The sequence below is a fragment of the Homalodisca vitripennis genome, chromosome 4 (assembly GCF_021130785.1).
Source record: "Homalodisca vitripennis isolate AUS2020 chromosome 4, UT_GWSS_2.1, whole genome shotgun sequence".
In the NCBI taxonomy this organism is placed as follows: domain Eukaryota; kingdom Metazoa; phylum Arthropoda; class Insecta; order Hemiptera; family Cicadellidae; genus Homalodisca; species Homalodisca vitripennis.
Genome location: NC_060210.1, coordinates 103,650,132 through 103,671,519, shown reverse-complemented (window position 1 = coordinate 103,671,519; position 21,388 = coordinate 103,650,132). Strand labels below are relative to the sequence as shown.

General features: G+C 32.0%; 1 protein-coding gene across 1 annotated transcript; it reads right to left on the bottom strand.

Moving 5' to 3' along the window:
• Window positions 1–8,250: 8,250 nt before the first annotated feature.
• On the bottom strand, window positions 8,251–17,032 carry LOC124359855 (C-type lectin domain family 12 member B-like). Its single transcript, XM_046812944.1, has 6 exons — window positions 16,910–17,032; window positions 13,173–13,248; window positions 12,461–12,660; window positions 12,020–12,155; window positions 9,350–9,532; window positions 8,251–9,151 (listed from the first exon to the last, which is right to left on the bottom strand). Exons 2-6 carry the CDS (start codon window positions 13,246–13,248, stop codon window positions 8,880–8,882), a joined length of 867 nt encoding a protein of 288 aa, XP_046668900.1. The 5' UTR covers window positions 16,910–17,032; the 3' UTR covers window positions 8,251–8,879.
• Window positions 17,033–21,388: the final 4,356 nt, after the last annotated feature.

Here is a 21,388-nt window from a genome sequence, read left to right as displayed (position 1 = left end):
TATTGTGTGTACTTTATTATGAGTATGTGACATTTAAAAATACTTTATACAAAAATTACTCTACAAAAACTATGTACAAAGAGGATGTGTACAAAATTTTGACTTTTGGTGTTTGAGAGAGGATCAGCTACTCCAAAAAACAATTTAGATCCAGAACTCATGTTAAAATCATGTTTGGTTTTTACTTGGTAATTGAATTGGTGAGTAGGCTACATGTAATAAGTATTTATAAATAGGACTCTCTGTACAAAAATATTAAGCTTTTGAACATTAACTTAACCCTTTGAACGCCGATATAAATTTAGTAATTTTTTAGATTACGCTCATTTAAGGTGAAAAAATAAAAATGAAAATTCCTTAAAGCTAATTTTTTTATTAATTCCTAATGACTAATAGTCACAAAAAAAATAATAAATTTTACAATAATGTAATACTTGCATATAATAATAATATCATTTTTTCATAATAATGGAATATTTCAATCAAAATCAAATTTAGGTTACAGAGTAATCAAATGCATGTGATGAAAAATATGAAAACTATGTACAAGGATAAGAAAACAAATAAAGTGTAATATGCTGATCTTAAATTGTTTTTTAAGTTCTGATAATAATAGATTAGGCAGTTGTACAGTAAACTTCAAAACAAAAATCAGGATGAAGCCATGGGGTCTCGGGACATGACTTGCAGCCATAATTACACAACAGAAAAGAAACAATAAAAACTTTATTATAACACCTAAAACATGGTAACAATAACTTTTTACAACTAACTGTTTGTATAAGAATTGACAATGCAAGAACACTTCCCAAGGCACAATGCGTGCTCCACTGACAGTCGGTAATGGCGGATAGTATCGTCATCGGCGGGACGAGAACAGCTGCCAGCAACAAAACAATTTATTGTTTACCTACTGCGGCCAGCTGACAGCTGCAACTGGATTATTTGGTCAAGTCAGTACATTACTTTGTATTGTGGCTTATGTATTGAACTTATAAACTTCAAAAACAGTAAAAAAATATATTTTTATTGATCGGCGGATTATTTCGTCTTTGGCGTTATAAGACCAAACAACATCGCGGATTATTCCGTCTACGGCGTGCTAAGGGTTAATTTATCTCTATTTTTTGCTATCATCAAATTACTTAACAAAAACTTTTCAAAAGCAGTAGCATTCAAAATTGATATTATTAATGTAAATGAGGAATTTTTTGTTTTATTTTCAAGATCATAGTAAGAAACTTTGGAAAATTACAAAGAAATGTATTATATTTGATAGAACCTATAATGGATAGTATTAAATTTGAGAGAAAACTAGATAATATAATTTAATTGTTATTTATTTAGTGAAAAATTTGCTTACATTTATTCATAATACATTCGTTTTTAGTGTGGTATATGCATTATTATAGAATATATTTTGAGAAGTTTAAAATACTTTACAGATAAAGTCATTATTGTAAAGAAGTTGAACTGAACAAAATTAAATTTAAAGATACTCCTTTACAAAGCTCTCCCATGGAATTATATATAATTTAAAAGCTTATTATACAATGTTACTTACTTTTGATCAACGCGTAAGTTCAAAGTGCACAAACTTTATATTTTTTTACTAGGTGATTGGAAAAACAGCAGGCTTATATTGAAAAATATCTTTTAGGGTCGACTGATTTTTATCCAAATATTTTTTTCAATTTTCATTTATTTTATTTTACTGTAAAGTATTGTGGAATATATATATTTATATTTTTCCATAAAAGACCAAAGTTTAAATTAAAGTTAGAGGAGTACTTTTCCATTACTGCTCAGTTAACCCTTTGAGGACCAATTGACGATTTACCAGACCACTGTTGTTGGGCAAAAAAATAGAGTGGTCAGGTATTCTGTCACTGTGGATAGTTGTGATAAAGACCAGCTAATAATTTATTTGGCCGCTCTTAATTTTTTGCGATGCAAATGAGTTACTGGTAAGAAATCTGTTTACTCAGTAGCATAAAAATGTTATACAGTGTGTACAAAGTGCCAGGAAGAGTGTCGTGCATAGTGTTTTGGCACTCACTACTCAACTCTTGAGTGAAGGAAACAGGATTTTTCCAGACATTTGCCATCATTCGGTGATACAAAAGAGATCAGTAATACTACGTTTTGAGATCTGCAATCTGACCTCTTCTTCAGGTAAATAACTAACCTAGTTTGTAATTATGTGTTAGGTTAGTTGTTTGTTTTCAAAAGCAAATAACATTGTTTCTTGTACTTAAATGTAAAATAATATTCACTCACAATAAACTTATTTGTATTTTTTCTGTAGGTTTCTAAAGTTGAAAATAATGTTTTTTACATAAGCAATTGTATAAATATTGGTAAAAAACTAAATTTAAATTGAATTACTAAAGTTTAAAAAATTACATGTTTAAAAATTACATGTGCTAAAAAATTCTCTATTCCACTGAAAATATATAATAGTAAAAAACTAAGAATCTATTTTGTAAAACTTGTTAATTAAATATTTAAGAATAATCTTACAAATTGCATCTTGTTGTGTGGACTTTTAGCACATGCAAGAAGATTGAAAAAAATAAAAAATCTGACAAACTTATTTGTGGTTCTCAAAGGGTTAATGTAAGGCATCACACGGAAATATTTGAGTTATGTAACTACAGTGACAGCAATATAATAATCAAACCTGTTGTCTGTAAAATTTTTGTTTGAACTTTTTGTGTTCTATAGCTTAATTCAGTCTCTCGTCAATTTATTTTAACTTGTTTTTAATTTATTTTAACTTGAATGCGAGTTTAGGAATATTGATTGAGTGAGTGACCGTTGAGCTTCTGGCCCAATTCTGCCAAGCCATTGATCCACTTTCCCTACAAACCATGAGCTGAAACAAACTGTTCCTTTACTCAGAAGCCTTCTGTCATTAAAAATTATACAATAATTTAATTTTTATATGTCACATTTAGAGCTGAGGGACTTATAGAGTAAAGACTACTTAGTATTTTGTTTGTAATGGATAAATGTACTATCAGTTCAGTTCTTGGACACTATAATTTTTTTTTAATTGCTGAGCAAACTCATTAACGTTAGCAATATATGTGATAAGCTAAATGTTAATTTTAATTAGTTGATAGTAAAAAGTGTAGGTAATGAAATGGAGAGAATTAATAAGTCCTACTTTATACTGAAAAAATATTGAAAATTGATTATATTTGGTATGTATCAATATATTCAATGCAACAAGTTATGTGTTTTATTACTGTATAGGTTTATCTGCTAGAAAATGTCCAGAAAACATGTTGTATAGATGCTGAATTGTAGAAAATGTTAATTGTAAGTGCAAAAGATATAAATCATTAACAATTAAGGCATTGTTTTATTAGACAAATCTGTTTCGAAAATATCACTAAGCATTCTTTGATTGAGACATAATAAGATAAAAAGTGATATCAAGAATGTCCCTAATGAAATATGTTTTAAAATAAGTAATTGTTCTTAAGTTTAAGCAAACATCATTTTCAAAATATTATAATATCAAAATATTTCCCAATCTTAAAATATTTGACTATCAAGTAATTTGTTATGATCATCTCATAAGATCTTCAATACTCCTCTGGGTTTGCTTGCTTTAGCCTTTACATGGAGTGTGGAAAATAAGGTGATAATATTGGAATGTAGGGGATGGTGCTACACTGAAGGGAACTGGGAATTCTCAGGGAACTCTCAAAACACAGGGAATATAAAAAATACCTCTGAAATTAGTTTTTTTTTTAAATTTTTTCATCACCCAGTTTCTTTTCTACCCTTTATTGAAAATGTCACGTTTAAAGAAGGAATGATCTCTAAATATCTTTTTTTAAACTACTGACTTCTCGAAGTAGAATCCCGAACCTCAAATCAACAGAAACTTGAACAAAAATTTGGATTTGAGAATCAATCGACAGGACTTGACAATCAAATCTGCGGACATAATTAGTGTTAATTATTATTGGCTGATCGGCAGTACGCAAATTATTGATTGCTAAAGTGTGATTTTGCTGTACTTTGTGTTTTAAAAACCGTAAATAGATCAATTAATTTATAAATTATCAATCGTTTTGTAAATAATATTTTGCATGCAGTTAATGTTTTCTACATTTACATTCTCGCATCGCCACAATGCATTTATTTGTAAACAGCAGCTGATCGGCAGTATGCAAATAACCGATTGCGATAGCACTCCATGTTTGTAAAACCTAATTAGATAATCTAATTAAATTAACAAATTGTGTTATTTTTGTAAATAATATTTTGCTTACCGTTTTGTTTTGTACATGAATCACCAGAAGTCTGCTGCGTATTTTCATGAACAGAGCTGTTAAGAAGGGAATTGCTGGTAGAACTAATGAATTATCAGTCAAAAAGTGAACTTTACTTTATGAAACAAATTTAAAAACTAAAGACAATGGATAAGGAAGTTAATTTTGTAGTTATATCATTAACTATGTCATACTAGCCGATTTGTTTTTTTTTTATTTAAACTTATGAAACATTAAACATTGTGCTGACATACAAACAGATATATTAATCTTCATTTATTGCTATTTTGTAAGTACCACTTACAATAGACCGACATTGCAATTTTGCATGGAACTTCTTTATTTATATATTGGAACACTAATTTGGATGATTGTGCATGTCATGGGATTTGGTTGAGTGTTAGTGAGTATTTTTACATTGTTCTTATGGGTAAACATGATGGCAATGAGAAAATAACAAAATAAATAAATTTGTAAACAAACTGTAGTCTATACAACCATTTGAGATTTAATTTGTGACATTTACACATGTTACCTGTAAATAAAAAATATTGAGTGGAAATCTATATTAACTCTTTAAGGAGTGTGTGTAAACTCTACATAATGAGTAAGGCCGTCATATGATGTATACTCTTATAGTGGCCCAAAGGAGTGAGGACGTCATATGACGTTTAGCCTCTGTATTTTTGTATTATTGTAAATGCATTGCTATTACTGATTGCCTTTAAGTACATTTGTCTGTAAAGTGATTCCATCTATCGGCAACATACTTAACTTCCATGTTTGTGCTCGCATTTACTTGTAATCTGATTTTACCACCAGATCACAATAGCCACCCGGTAGAAGTCACTGACTCAAAGGTCGCGTCGCGCGCGTATCACTTTGCTGTCAGAATATGCCGCCACATTATACTAACCATTCCTTGTATACTGTGTACTGTGGCCATATTTATCTTGTGAGTGACATATTTGTTGAGCAACTATCTAGTTTGTTACTGTTGTCCAAATGGCAGGCAATATTGATTGAATCTGCTGTAGTGAGGAAATAAGACGTTTGATTTTGAAAAGTACTGAAATATTGACTTGTAGAACACGTAGTCCTTTTTTATTAAGCTTTAAATCAAATGCAAATAAACATTTTTTAAGAGAGTTTAAAGATTTTCATTTTTTACTCCTTTTGGTATTTTTTGGATTTTATCCATTACTCATTGTAGCCTATCAAAAGAAGACGTCATATGACGTCCATACTCCTTAAAGGGTTAAAAGTCATTGACACGGTTTGATTTCGATGCACTCTTGCATTGTAGTACACTTCCTAGCTGACAGGAACTCTTATTATTTAAACCCTGTTGTTCAACATAGCTTAATAACCACAAAACGTAAATTTATCAAGATATCTTGATAAAGACTATCTGTAGACATTAAATTTTGCATGCAACCGTAGTGAAGCTTTACATGACACGTATCTTGTTGTATTATTGTACTATAACAAAATATTAAAAAAAAAACAAAATGAACAGCCTTTCACAATGTATTTGTAATTACACTGTGCTTCTAAGCATTCACCTTAACTCATTTGAAATAGTGAAAGCAAAACAAAGACAAAGGGAGAACTGGAAAAAGAGATTAGCTTTGGAATGGTAGGGGAACGGGAGAGAACACAAAACGCACACACATACACTTACATGTTTTGTGGTACTTACTGAAAACTTGGACTTCCTATAGGCAAGATGACACAGCATGCATGGTTCATTACTGGAGAAGGAGCTCTCTTTTGTACCGGTTACCCAACCATAAGAAAATACATTTTAATGTTCTTTTGTCTTATTTAAAAACCATTATAGCTCATAAATAATGTACGATTAATATATAAATTTTGAATTAACCACCCAGAATTACCACATTATTTTTATATCAAATAAAATATAGATGTCTATAAGCCAGGAGAAAATATCAGTGTTCTCAATTTCAATGTTCTCAATCAATTTACAAATCCACTAATAATTATAGTGTTATTGTTCTTTTGGAATGACCCTATTATATTGTTTCTTTCATTAAAATTCACTTAAATGGAGTTACAAAATGTGTTTGAAAAAATTAAGCTTTACCTATTGGTGCATTGTAAACAGTGAAAATAATCATATTTCCAAGAATTGTTTCTGCCTACCAAAAGCCCTATTACTACAAGGCAACATTATGTTGTAAGGGAGTGCAAATGTTGCGCCTTAATAGTTTGTTTCTCTGTTTTTCCTGTGTCTACTGGTATGTTGAATTGACGATCCAGTAATGGTATGTATTGCCATTAATGTATTATTTGTTACATCTGGTCAAACAAAAAGCCCTTTAAAAACTTCTATTTTCATCTAGCACAAATAATGGGGACTTCTTGACACTATTTGTATTTTAGAGATTAAAAATACAACTCGGAAAGAATTATTATAAAGTTTACAGATAAATGTATACAACTATACTTAGTATTGAATTTCTGAGTTATTGATATACAGTTTAATAGTTGAACATCTAAATGCACCATAAAAGTATCAAGTGCATTTCTTAAGAGCCTGCTGTAAATAAATCACATGGAGTTTTACCCCGTAACTTAACAACACTTTTACACCCTCATTTATGGCAGATGATTCATTTTAAAGAAATAATTAGCATCTGAGATTTTATTATGAAGTGTATACTTTTTAATATCTAAATAATTTAATAAAAGAGTTTAAGATTTTTCCTAAATAACCAAGAACAACATTACAAAAAAAAAAAAACAAAAGTATTTGAACATGTGTTAATCATATCTTTAAAATGGGACTGTTATTATTTTACAACTCAAAATAAGGGTGCAAATTTCTTTATGGTTTAAAATTGTTCTTATGGGGCTAAAATCAAAATGGCCATCAGTACAGCCAGCTCTTAATAAGTTACAAAATACCACCAATATTAGTCATTTTGTTTTCATACGTTCGATATTTCATCAACAAGTACTTAGTTTAAGTTTGTGTACTGTATGACAACTGCTTTGAAAATTTTAAATAAATTAACTTTAGTTATTTATTTTAGGTTTATAATATTATGTGCAGCTTTAATAAATTGTGATTGAGGTTTTATAATACGATTAATTTCATAATGACTTAAATCCGGTATAGTATTAAAGTGTCAGTTTTGTAATTATAACTTTGTAATATGTACATTACAAAATATTTGTTGTATTTTTGTATTTTAACATTCCAGATAGCTGTAAGTTTTAAAATAAAATTTGTAAAAATATATTTAACAGGAAGGCATGTGTGTTATAATTTCACCTTGTATTCATATCAATTTCACTATAAACACATTGACTCCTAGCTATTATTACTCCAATATTGTTCTAAAGGGGGTAGACATCTTATGCCACAGTGAAGGTGTTAACCTCTTATTCATAACTGTATTCAAATGTCAAAGAATCTTTGTTGAGTAATTTTTAATTAAAATCAAGGAGAATTCAAAACTATCAAAACTTTTACCAGCAAAATCGAATTTGATAATGTACTATGTTACTCCTTCAAATTTGGTTGAGCATTAGTGAACATTTTGACATCGACTTTATGAGTAAACATGATGATAATGAGAAAATCGCAGAATAAATAAATTTGTAAACAAGCTAAGTGCAAACATATCACTTTGACATGGTATATAGTAACTTGTGTAGCCTATCAGATTAAAATAACTGTAAACAAAGATTTGCATTGTCAAAGATCAGTGAAGTATCATGTGACACATGGTATCATATACAACTACCTTATTCTATACCTAATGTTTTATATTTAAGTTTTCCAGCAAACTTCATTTTTAAATTTGATAAGTTTCTTACTAATTTTTGGACTGAATCTTCTCATTGGTTTTGTAGTGGAAATCAATGAGAAATCAATGGTGGTTATACCTCGTCGAACAGTTGAATCTCCAAATAAATACTCAAATGATTACTTATTATAGTTTAATTTATAACTTTGGTACAAAAATATAATACACGTCTATAAATATAAAAAGACTGGAGTATTAGAAACACGGATATTAATGGCAGAGCACTCTGACATGAATAAAGCCACATATAAGTAGTAATGCATTCTCATACATTAGCTGAACAATTATTAAGAGTTAGTTTTCAGTAGTCTAATCTAAACATGTTGTATAAAGTTATATACTAACTAAATACCAAGTTACTGGAAAATTTTTTTACTGTTTGGTCTTTTAAAAATGTTCATGCCAAAACTAGACTTTACTAGTTTAATGGAAATTCCAAGTTTGTTAACCTTAAAGGAGTATTAACTGTTTAATTATATTAGGAACTGTAATAAAACCTTGATAATGATTATTGATTTAGACAAAATGATGATAAGAGTATATTTTTTTACTTGTTTCAAGCTTTGGGTACGTTATAATCATCAAAAGGTTACAAATGCATGAAACTACTCATGTATCTCTTGTTTCAAAAGGCTCAAAAGCATTGCAAGTTAATTTTAAGTCTGGTAATATATTACTTTCATTCAGTACTGTACACTACTGTACTGCCAAGGCTGATTGTTTAGTTACTGCAGTTGACTGAACCAGATCACAGTTTGAGTGACTTGTGTAGTCGTTTGAGTGCACGAATGGTAGCATTCTCCTCGTGTTCACATATATACCGTTGACGCAAGGCACACTCAGCTCCATGGTACTGGTACAGCTTGGCTGTGGTGGAGAAGGCCAGCTTGAGACACCTGCCTGTACCGAGCACTGTATCCTCAGGCCTCGTACTCGGTCGCTTTGGCAACACTGGCTGAGCACTGTTGGACCAGATCCACAGTAAACCTGGGTTCAGCCCGCCAGTCCACCACTCCACACCTGGTCCGGACAAAGTTTGTAAAAGTTACAACAAGTTTAATGGTAGTATAAACATATTTGAAAACAGGATAACAAATAATTACACGAGAATAATTTTAAGATTTCAATTGAGATGGATGACTTTTGAATCATTGCCACTCTACAGATTGTTTTGTTGCTGGAAGTTTTTATTTTAGTAAGCTGATGAGAAATTGTTACCTCTGAGGTAAGGATCAGACTGGAGAAAGGTAACGAGCTCTGTATACTCATCTCTGGATTCCATCTCCACAAGATTGCCTCCTAGACTCTTGCACGAGGATGAAGCTGATTTCCAGTTGTACTGGCGTTCACTGAAGTGATAACAATTACGAGCGACACGTGTGAAGTTGCCAGGGCACGGATCTAAAACATTAATATCTGTCCAGCAGTGTGTTATGGAATACCTACCGATTATTGTATACACAATGTCAAGATAGTGTTTTAAAATGATTGCAGTAAAGTTAATTGTGAAATAAAATATACAAGTATTATTTTGATATAGAGGTTCTACAATATATACCTTTAAATGTAATTTTAGAGTCATATACTTAATGTTATTTAAATGTTCTCATTTTGAGAGCAGTGAACAAAGCATTTACTAGTAGGATGAAATTTACTTGATTCTGCTTTGATTAAGTTTGCTAGCACAGCAAGTGCTTGATAAATTAAGTGTAATTTATTGAGGGGAAAGATTTAGGTCGAAGTTCATTGTATTTTATATTAACATTCACGCTTTGATTTGGTGGCTGCCAGGGTACTGTAGCAATGGAATATAATTTTATTGAAACAGCTATCCTTTATTTGAGTTGATTATGGTAGAAGACGAATTACACAAACTATTCAATACTTTTAACATACATTATTTTTAATACAGTAGGACCTTGATATATCGAACCTCAATATATCGAATTCCTCGATAAATCGAAGTTTTGTCATTCCCCTTGAATGTCCCATTTACTTCAATGCTAATTTTACCTCTACATATTGAAGATTTCAATTAAATAACCTCAATATATCGAATTTTCGCCAATAATTTTGCCTATTTTTTACCTCTATATATCGAAGTTTTCTTATAATTACCTCAACATATCGAAGTTTCAGTTTATCAACAAAACGAACTTTAGTACTGTATTGTCGTGTTGTGCAAACAAACAACCATCAAAGTAGAGTAGGTACCGTATTTTCCATGTCGAGACTTGAAACCCCTACCACCGACACTCCTTTGTTTTCTGTAGACGCCAGTGGTGGATCACCACTCCACCCTCAGTTTAATTTGGACGTTACCACGATTAGTGCGAGTAGATTTTTTTTAACAACAGTAAATAAGTTTTGCAAACTCTTTATAACATGTACGTAAGCCTACATTACAGTAGCATTTTAAACATTTAAAATACAGTACAGTAGAACCGTATTTCAGACTTGTGTATTTATACTGTACAACATAACTTTTTAAGACGTTACAGTATTTCATATTCATATTTATGTAATAATATTACTTTATACGTTTAGTTAAAAAATAAATAAATTTAAATTGATGTATAATGTACTTGTTTAATTTCTTATTCACATTTCCCGATAAAGTAATGTACGATTCTTAATTGTACTGTATTATTGTAGTGGGTGTGGATCTCTATATATCGAAGTCTGTCAGAGTTAACCTTGATATAATGAATAATACAACAACAGTTGTAAACCTCTATATATCGAAGTCTGCCCCAAACAGCCTTGATATATCGAACCCCATTATATCGAAATTCTTGATATATCAAAGTTTTGTAAATCCCCTTGAGGTTCGATATATCAAGGTCCTACTGTATAATAATAAATATCTTCTCTGTAGCTTTCACACATCTCTTGTTTGTTCTTTGGAAGGGTCAAAGCTAAAAGTCATTGTTTCTTATGATTGTATTAGCAACAGGGTCCTTTTCCTAGTGGGTTAAGAAGTATTGTGCTACTTGCTTAACCATCAATAGTGTATTTATTTGCAAGAATATGTTTGTGTTACATTCATTTTTAAAATTTAACAAGTAGTTTCGAATTTGGTAGTGTCCAGATATCACTATCTGATAGGTGAAATTCTTGCTTTGTGTACCAGTTAAGATTATATCTTAGTAGATTACATTTGCATTAACTGTGTGTCATAAAAATGTACATGGCGAGTGGCAGGTATAATTATCCAAGACTCAGAATTCATGGTTGCTGTTAAACGCTACTGTGGCTTATGTAGCACATCAGCTGTGGCTTTATTTGTATGGACTTTTGGAGAGACACTTTTTGCTGATGAAAATCATGAGTGTGATATTGTGTACAAAATAGATGATGCAAACTCAAAGCAGGACTATGTAACATGGACACTCAGGTCATTAGCAGGGTACTGAACGCCTTGAGTGTTGTTCAGGTGGTAAATATTGCTAACCAATAATTGAATCCAGTTTAGTCTTTAAATAATTTCATGAGGTATTACATTGTCATGTACACCGACATCACACACATTGTTTCAGTAGCTTCGAGATTTTGGGTTGCTAGAACCTCGTATGTCAATTGCTTCAGGCAACCTTACGTTTACACAATTTAAGTGATAGCAACAAGTTCTGTTCCAGCTTGGATTATAGAGCTCAGAAGGTTCTATAATCCAGGGTGCTGAACAAATATTTCATCCACGTTTCCTTGTGGGGGAGAAGGGCAAAGTAAAGAAAAATTAACTGTACAGAGTGATAGATTTAGAATCTTTCTTACCTGTCCTTTCCACCAATTTTTTCATGCATTTTAACATAACTGCATCAATACTTCTTATTTTATTTATGTTAATGTGAAGAGGTTAAATAGGTACAGTAATAGATTATAGTGCACCTTGTCTCTGTGTGTTTGAGCCCTCCATGACATGGTACAGTAGCTCCTCTGTACGCCTCATCCTCTTCTCCATCAGATCTACTCTGTACACAAGTCTCTCGATGGCCCCCAGTAGATACAGATCTGTTTCGGTCACCTGGGACATAGATATTATGTCAGTATCACAAGACTGAGTCATAGTAATAGAAACGTGAGTGTAAAGATGATTACATACTTGAATTTATATAACTTCAGATATAAATAAAAACCAATATTTCAAAATTACACAAAGAACTGTTGATGACTAGTTACAGATGTTTAATTGTACAAGTATGTCTAGTTGTTTAAATGTTTGTTTTATATTCACCAGAATATAAACTATTATTAAGAAAGTACTTTGAACAAGACATTTCTGATCTGGTCCTAAGAGATGTTTCTTCTAACAATAATGAGGAAACCAACCTCATTATTGGCTGGAACTGGAGGTCTGTTGAGAGGCCTGTTCACATGGTCAGGTTCAGGCTTGTTAACCACATATCCCAGAGGAGGTGGCAACATCTGAGTGTTCAGCTGCTTCATCACTTTCTCCTCCCGGAGAGCCAGTTGTTCTATCAGTGAGGGGATTGAGGGTAGTGCAAGTGGATTACTTTTTCCTAAGTCATCTGTTGCAGATAATTAACATAAAGTTATCAGTAAAAATTTATTACAATTTTAAATTTACGATGAGGCCAAGGCTAGGCTACCAAGTTGGCCTCCAAAGTTTGACAGTGTATACAAACAAGATAGAGACATTTGGAGATTGGATTTTATGTTATGAAAAAGGACAGTTCTTCTCCAGGTAACAACCAATTAAACAATGAACAACTTTCTTGACAGTCAAAAACTGAAGGGATCAAATAAAACGGACACTAAACATGAAACCATACCCTGGGCATTTAAGGTCCACAAAATGTATGCAATTTTAGTAAACCTGCGGGTCAATGAAATGATTGGTGCACCAACTACTGATTAGGCCAGGAAACTAAATTAATGTGTCCTAAAGAAGCCTTTTTTGTGGGAGTTTTAGGACAAAAATTATTACTTATAAACAAACAAAACACTTTTTCAAAACTACTTAGAAAGTTATTCTGTTTGGATGAATTATCTATTATCTCTACATTTGAAGTCTTCTTACCTTTCTCACTGCCATCAGAAGTAACTGATGACACCAGCAAAACGAGTCCCAGCAGTGGGAACATCTCAAAACGCATCTATATACAAAGAATATACATTAAATTGTGTATTTTTAATTAACAGTGAAATTTATAATTATATGATAATTGTATTTGATGAATTAACTATGACTATTCTGTGATGAGTATTACCAATAGACCTGAAATGATAAAGAAATAAGTAAATTAAGATGACTCATCAAAATATTCAGTAGTCCACTCTAATTATTTGTGGTTTTGGTATGCTTGAATTACTAGGAAGTCTAAAAAGTGACTTTGTGATGTAGTTTTTTATTTTTTGAAATTAGCAACAGGGAAGCATTCTTTAAACTGCAAACAGTGTTTAAAATTTATATTGAAGCGTTCTCAAAGTGTCAGATAAATTAGATTATATTTTTGTAATCTCACTAAATTGTTACTGTAATTTTTAATAATCCTTGCAATATTTGAAGCAGACCACATGTTTTGCAATGAATACAGGTAATACAAAGTTGTGTTACCTTGGCGGTTTTAAAGTATACTTTACAGAGAATTTTAACAAGCAATGCACATTAATATACAAATAATACAAAAAAAAAGATGATTTGTATTAATTTCTAAATTAATTTGTAAAAAGCAGATAAATTAATTTCTCCTGGATAAGCTGGAAGTTAACTATGTTCTGATTCGAGTAGTAATTTCCTGTTTGGAAATTGAGAATACCTTCCACAATCAGGCACTGCAGACAACTAACTTTGTCAGGACGATGACAGTAAAGTTGTCTGCTACATATTGGCATATTGCCATCTCACTTATGGTTTTTCAATCGAATTTTGTCTAATACTAAAAGAGTAATAAAAAAGCTTCTCTGTAAAACAAAAAAAATCTTTGTAATGTATTAATATTAGGTACTTGACTAATAATGTTTGATTCCATCTATATATTTATTTATTTTAATATTGACTTATTGTAAATATTGAACCACGGTACGAGCTGGTGTTTTGCCTAAGATTGAAATGCTGTGCAAAGACCAATATTGTTGTGTAGGAATGTACTACGTTTTCATTACTGGTGAAACGGAAAAGCGCTGGCGGAAAACACATGCTTCGATATGTATGGTTTTCGTTTAGAGCATTTCAAATTATGGGTTCCTGTACAGTTATTACTAGACGAGCGACGGGTTAAGGCCGTTTAAGAATCGATAAGCAACGCGTTGTTGCGTCGTGAGAACGGAGCCGTAGAGTTAGGCTCATACATTAAATTATTCGGTCAGAACTTCCTTTATTTCTATCACACAAATATTTAAGAATATGATAGACATCCGCAAAGAAAGTATAAAGTTATTAATCTCTATTTAAATCGTGCTTTTATTGCTTGCTTGGTTAATACATCTTGCAAGTTTATCTGACTGTTTTATATAGCAACTGGAACACGATTTGGACACATAACAATACATTTGTTGAATATTTGTTATAATTATTTAACATCGTAACGCAATCTTCAAATCACATCAGATTACAAATCACCTAATGTAATCTACGCTAAGTTACGCACTGACTAGACTTAGCATAAATATATTCTTTCCCGCCTGTCACACTGACCCCAGATCCAGCATTTTTCAGAAATCATGAACTCATAAAACGAATAAAATGCTTGAGACACCAAAGTGCTATTGAGAAGAGTGTTGAACTGACGGGCGGACGAAAACTTGTTGAGAAGTTCCCGTCACACCACACAACATTTGGTGCCATCGCAGAATTACTGAATACGAGCGGCAGAGCAGATTACGGTTCTGATCCAAACAATTACGTCCGTCTGTGGAAGTATGTGTTGACCAAAACATCCGTCCGCCTGCATATGTGTGCCTACTTATGTCTGCGTTCACCATAAACACGAAATTTAAGGTTGTGGGCCAGGGAAAAAATGGGGGGGGGGATCCAGACAACTGATATTTCCGAAGTGGACAGAGAGTAAGGCCTCATTTTGTTTCCACCCGTTTCTTTGTTGGGGACGATCTTTCAGCAGTGAATGTCAGTAATACTGAATTGTGTAAATAATAATAATCGTTTACTAAAATAGTAGGTAATTGAAAACATTAAAGATTTGGGAGGTGTCCGGACCCCTTGCATCCCCTCGCTGGTTACGTCCTTGGACTTGTGGGCATTTTGTGGTGTGAAATTTTTGAATAGGCAATATGTGATAATAGAATGTAAAAAGACTAAAAGGGCCGTTTGTTGTGTATACGGAAAGTCTCGACTACCCTCCCAGAGTATGGTGGATGTCCTGAGACTGAGATGTTTCTGGAAACTATGCATCTCGCATTATCTTGTACTGCACAAGCCGTTATATATGACGTTGAACTTCTTGCGCTGGTATTTATGTAAACCTACATTGGTATATATTTATTTATAAACTTGTGTTAGCGAGAAATTTGTCTGGGTTTTCCGCTGGCCTGAAAATTATTAGGTTGCAGATTCGTTATTTATAATATAAGGCGTATACAATTCGTAAATTGAACGGAATACTATTATACTTCAGGACGTGTTGAGTGGGAGCGACCATGTTGGAAACGTACACTCAAGGGTTCACCGTGTTGGGAGCGAACAATATTTATTATTAGAAGGGCCTTAGTTCCTGACTGAACATTAACCGTGGAAAATTATCATTTACATTTTTTTTTAACAATCACTATGATTGAAAACCCTAAATGCATAAATGTAAATCAAGAAGTTTAAATCTGTACATTGATATACAATAAATAGCTAAGAATCCTGTTAAAACTGAAATAGGTACTATGGAAGAAGTATCGTTAAGTATACTACAAAACTTGTATTACATTATTTATTAACTAATACTACTTTGTCGTTAAAGTGCTGAAATATGTAAATTATATATTTTTACAAACTGTTTTGAACACTTGTGGAATTTCCGTGGACAATAAGAATTAAAAACCGTTCACTTTGGTCTGCTTTAATTCAGAAAACTGCAAAATTAAAGTAACGTGCTCTTAAAATAATAAGAATAATCTATGTGTAACTATATATTTTGACTTGATATTTTGTATCTTTAGTGGCTAGTTTACGAGACAAATAACACTTTATTATTCTTACTTTCATTAATTGGTTTGTGTCTTTTCTTTTGTGAAATAAGTACGCTTTCAACGGGATTGACCCCAATCTGCCAACTACGCTCCCAACATACCTGTATAACCGTTCTGAAATTTTGAGTTGCCTACACAAATCAATCTCACTAAAATTTATAATCTTGGGCTGAATGACGTGGAATATTATTATTCTATAAGTTCTAAATGTAATTAATAATATTTTAATAATAATTAATAATAATTTTAATTTTGTTAGTAATCCTCTCTTTTATAATTATTATTTACAGTAGAAATTTTATTGCAGTCAACCCTGCATATACGGTTACAGTTGTTTATGGCTTATTATATTATCACGATATAACTTCTTTGTCATAGTATTATATTTACTAATATTATTTCGGTGGAATTTTCTCTTGCTGGGTGACACTGACCGACATTGACCTTAGAAAGTTGTGAACTTGTACTATCAGTGAATGCTGACTATCAACAAGGTCGGCAAGTCCTCCTGCCTGTTAATTGTGAATAGGCTAACATTCAGCAACACTATTGTCAGTAAATGGCCTAATCTCAGTTATACCTGATGGTCTGCTACAGGAGAAAGTGGTGTACGGTACTTACCCGGAGCTGCGCTGTTCCGTTATGGTACTGACGGGTTGGGCCGCGGGCGCTGCGTCACGGGAGAAAGTCCGGGAATCCCGCCAAACCGCGTAGAGGATTCTGGGGCCGCGGCTCTTCACCTCAGTTCTTATGTAGCTCTGGGAGTTTCGAAACTCCAGCCTCGGTAGTATGAGTCGTACCTCCTAAACCTCTGGGAGTCCCACAGTGCATCATCGCTAGTCCTAAACTCCAATCTTAAAATAATTTAGTATCACTGATATTTACTGCAGAAAGATCGTTCTCAATAAAGAAACGTGTCGAGCTCTTGAAGGGGAGAGGGAAATGGGGCTTTACCCTCTGTCCACTGCTGGAAAATATCAGTTGTCTGGACCCCCCATTTTTTCCTGGCTAAGTTCTTGACCACAACCTCAAACTTTGTGTTTATGGTGGACGCACACAGAAGTAGGTACACATATGCAGGTTGGCGGATGTTTTGGTCAACACATACTGCCACATGCGGGAGTAAATTTTTGGGTCAGAACAGTAACCCCCCTCCCCTCATTGATTCAAATATTCAAGGTATATTTAACTTGCGTTAAACTGAAATTATAATCGTAGTGGAACAATGTATCATAGTTCAGTTTTGTTTTGATATTTTAACTATAACAGCGGACATAATATAGTAGAACTGAAGACTCATGCTTCGTAATTTTTCGGAATGACAAGTCCGTCTGCGACCCATGGAGGTTGACAAATATAATACAGACCTCATTTCCCGCCCTTTGTGCGAGAGGGACAGCGAGCAATGGCTATGAACGCCTACAGTCTTAAAGTAGTTCTCATCGCTTTCGTTGTTGACGCTAGTCGTTTGTTAGTAATGTGTGTTATTAATGAATACCGATAGTGGTAGTAGGTACTAACAGAAATAAAATGAAAGTACAAAACCTCTAGTATGCCGATTTTACCATTTAGAATTATTATAATTCTAAAAGTGTTTACATTTTACTCTCTGTCATTGTTATACTTCTCTGGTATTATTTGAACCAAAATTGTGTAAGACGTATACAAAATTAGAATTTTATCAAAACGTGTTTTATAGTTGACCTACCTATAAAAATAAAATAATGAACTTTCAACCTTTGGTGTTGAACTTCTGATACACCTGAGGTTATGGAATATCCCATTTAATTGATTTTTTAACATATTTTAATTAAATGTTCTCAAAAACTGTAATACCACAATAAAAGTAAAGAAATATAAATGTGTATAGTTTATTCGATAAAAATTGATCAAACTTGCATAAAAAGTCCTTATTCAAAGAACACAATTCACAATTAAATCTATGTTCTTTTAAAATTTGTTGTTAAAAAATTGGTCTAACGATTTTGATTGTTTTATTATTTGCAAGCAATTTGACGACTTTGCAGGCATTTTACTGAAACTTTAGTTTTTAGGAAAATACTATAACGTTATAATATAGACTACTTGGTTTAATTGGATTTTAAAACATTTAGACATAGTACACTTGAATTTATTATTATTATACAAGTCCAGTTTATACACATCTCCAATTACGTTTTATGATTTCAATCATAAAAATATCCTAAATTCATTACATTATGATTGTTATTTGTTTGATTTATTCACATATGCTCAGTGTACATGTAAATAAATGAAGTAAGCATGTGAATATTTAGTCATTATGTAAATATAAGTTATATGTGGTACATACAATAACTATAGTTTAATAAATATACAAAATAATTATTATTATCAAACTAGTTACCCATCATTTCAAAATTCGGCTATAAAGTAGAACATCTTGGTTTATGAGGTGATGGTGCTTGAGGGAAGTTTTGAAACATCAAACGGTAATATTTTTGCTCTTCAGGTGGATGCTCTCGTTTGATGGTGGAATAATATGTTCCTTCCTGATACAGTATTGGGTACTGGTAATCACCATAGTGTGACATGTACACTTTCTCTTTTATGACTGACACACATTCAAAAGTTTAAAGTTATTGGTTTGAAAAGTGATAGCGCTTCAATATTCTAAGAATTTTGGTAAAAATTTCACTTTTATGGGCAATTAAAAAATAATGGAATAAAATACAAATGTACAAAAACAGTTCAATTTTGATAGGTAGTTAATAAACGTAATATAATTGAAATAATGAGAGCCCAATTAAAGTGACATATGACACATAAACCTATGTATTCTTTTTTGTTTATAAACAGCTAATTATAGGTCTAGTACTTATTTAAAGGTATAATAAAATTTAAACTACATGTGACCTGTGTAACGTACGAATCTAAAAAGTAAAATAAAATCTTGATTATAGTTGAAAAAAATACACTGGACAAGTTTTATGTTAATAAATTAAACGAAATAAAGCAAAACTCATCATCCTCCCATACTTTACAAGGATTTTTCTGGGTAATACCTTTTCATATTCCAAATATTTTTATATATGTTATGTTTTTATATAACATATATAAAACTCTAAAGGGGTAAGGTCAGGTGTGTGTGGTGTAAGTGTTCACTGTACAGGGTGTTTTGTAAACATTCAATTTTGCTCTGCTTTTAGTTGGCTATTTTGAAATGTTTAAGTATTTGTTTAATTCACTACAATGTTTCCTTTAACCAGAGCTATAAGGGGCGTGTACAAGCGGTCCAGATGACAACCCAACTTAGAGTCCTCCATTACCAAACATCTCAGATTTTTACTTTGCGTCTACCTATGTGGCCTGCCAACCTCTGTAACCGTGATAACTGCAATTCCTATCATCTCATTTGGCGCAGCGTTTCCATTAGTTTTTATTGACTAATTTTACCTAGATCAGTTGAACGCTTCAAGACATTTTCTAGTAATTAATAAATTACCAATATAGTAAATTTAATACATTACGTTTGTATACGAAAATTTGTAAAAGAAATACAATCTAGTTGAAATAATCTGCATATATATGAAAAAATAATTATTAACACTTGCCAGGATATAGAAGGCCTCAGAAATTCTAGGAATGTAATGATACATTACATTTTGCTTTGTATGTTCTACGATTTTAAAATGTAAAATTAAAATAAACGTTATTTATTAATTTTAAATGTACTATATATCCAGCACTGGCCCTGTGAGTTTGAGTCACTTCCATTCCCAATGTGAGCGAAGTACTGGTCCTCTCCCACTGTTTCCACTGTTATTCTTAAATTTTGTTTACATTATTTTGAGAGTGTCAGTGTCAATATAGTTTTGCAAGTAGCAAGTGCATTACTTCTTGCTAGTAATTTGTTCTTGTGTTTTATACAATTTCTGGATAATGACAGTTTAATTTACTGTTAATTATGTTATTAGTTGTAAACTCATATTGGCAGGTAACCCTTATTGCTCTGACAACGAACGATAACAATACAAATATTCATTCTACTAGTGTATCATATAAACACAAATAAAGAAACTTAATGAAGAAAAACGTTTAAAATTGTTAAAAACTAATTCTAAAATTGAAAGCTTTTTTAATAATAGGTCAGGAGATAGCAGCTAGAATAGTCAAAATTAAAATTGTGGTGTTGTTAATGTTCAGGTTCCTAGTAATTCTGTTGCTGTAGAGGAAAATACTTATGATTCGATTGATCTAAATACTGATGTAAATATTGATCTAAGCTCAGAAATGTTTCCAGTCCTCAATCGGCTGTTCCTCAGTCCACCTTAGATGTTCTAAATCCAAGTTCATGTGGCAATTTCTCTGTTGATTCAACTGATTTTGTCATAAGAAATATTCCCAAACACTTACTAGCGATAAAAGATTGTGATTTTTCAAAATCCAAACATCACTATCATAATAATGTAAGAAGAATAGTAAAAGAACATATGTTTTTTTTAGCTGTTTACCGAATGGTGAAATGAAGAAAAGAGAGTTGCTTATGTATTCAAATACTACCGGCCACCTATATTGTGTTTCATGTAAATTATTCCATTCTAGTAATGATAGTTCTTTTTTCAAGGTATTCAATGACTGGAAAAATCCGAACCGACTTCAAGAACACGAACAGAGTACGGAACTTATGTTAAATAAAACACCTTTGTTTTACGAGGCAATGTTTTAAGAAAAATTAATTCTGCCTTACACGAACACTACCAACCTTAAGGAGGTTGAATATTGCATTGAATATTGAGTATAACATTGAGTGCTAAAACGTGTAGTACACGTTGATAGGTTTCTTGCCACTCCAAATCCACTTTTGGAGTATCTGCAACTCATTCATGAAAAATATTTGACAACATTATTTCTAAACATGGACACAGCTTTGGGCATTCTACTATATGTATAATGACATCTTAAGCTTCTGGAGAAAGATAAACCACTGTGTTGAAAAGATTAAAAAAATACTTGGCTAGTTTTGTTGCAAATGCTGAGCTTCTTAAGCCTTTTGCTTTAACTATTTTATTAAAGATTTTGCAAGCCAAAAAAAGCTAGAAAAGAGTGTGTTTAGATATT

What these genes read in the sequence shown, in the direction of transcription:
- LOC124359855 (XM_046812944.1), bottom strand. Translation starts at nt 13,248, where the DNA reads ATGCGTTTTGAGATGTTCCCACTGCTGGGACTCGTTTTGCTGGTGTCA. An exon ending in CTCAAACACACAGAGACAAG is followed by an intron (nt 9,533 to 12,019) that starts GTGCACTATAAT and finishes TTAATGTTTTAG; the next exon opens with ATCCGTGCCCTGGCAACTTC. An exon ending in GTCTGATCCTTACCTCAGAG is followed by an intron (nt 9,152 to 9,349) that starts GTAACAATTTCT and finishes TGTCCGGACCAG; the next exon opens with GTGTGGAGTGGTGGACTGGC.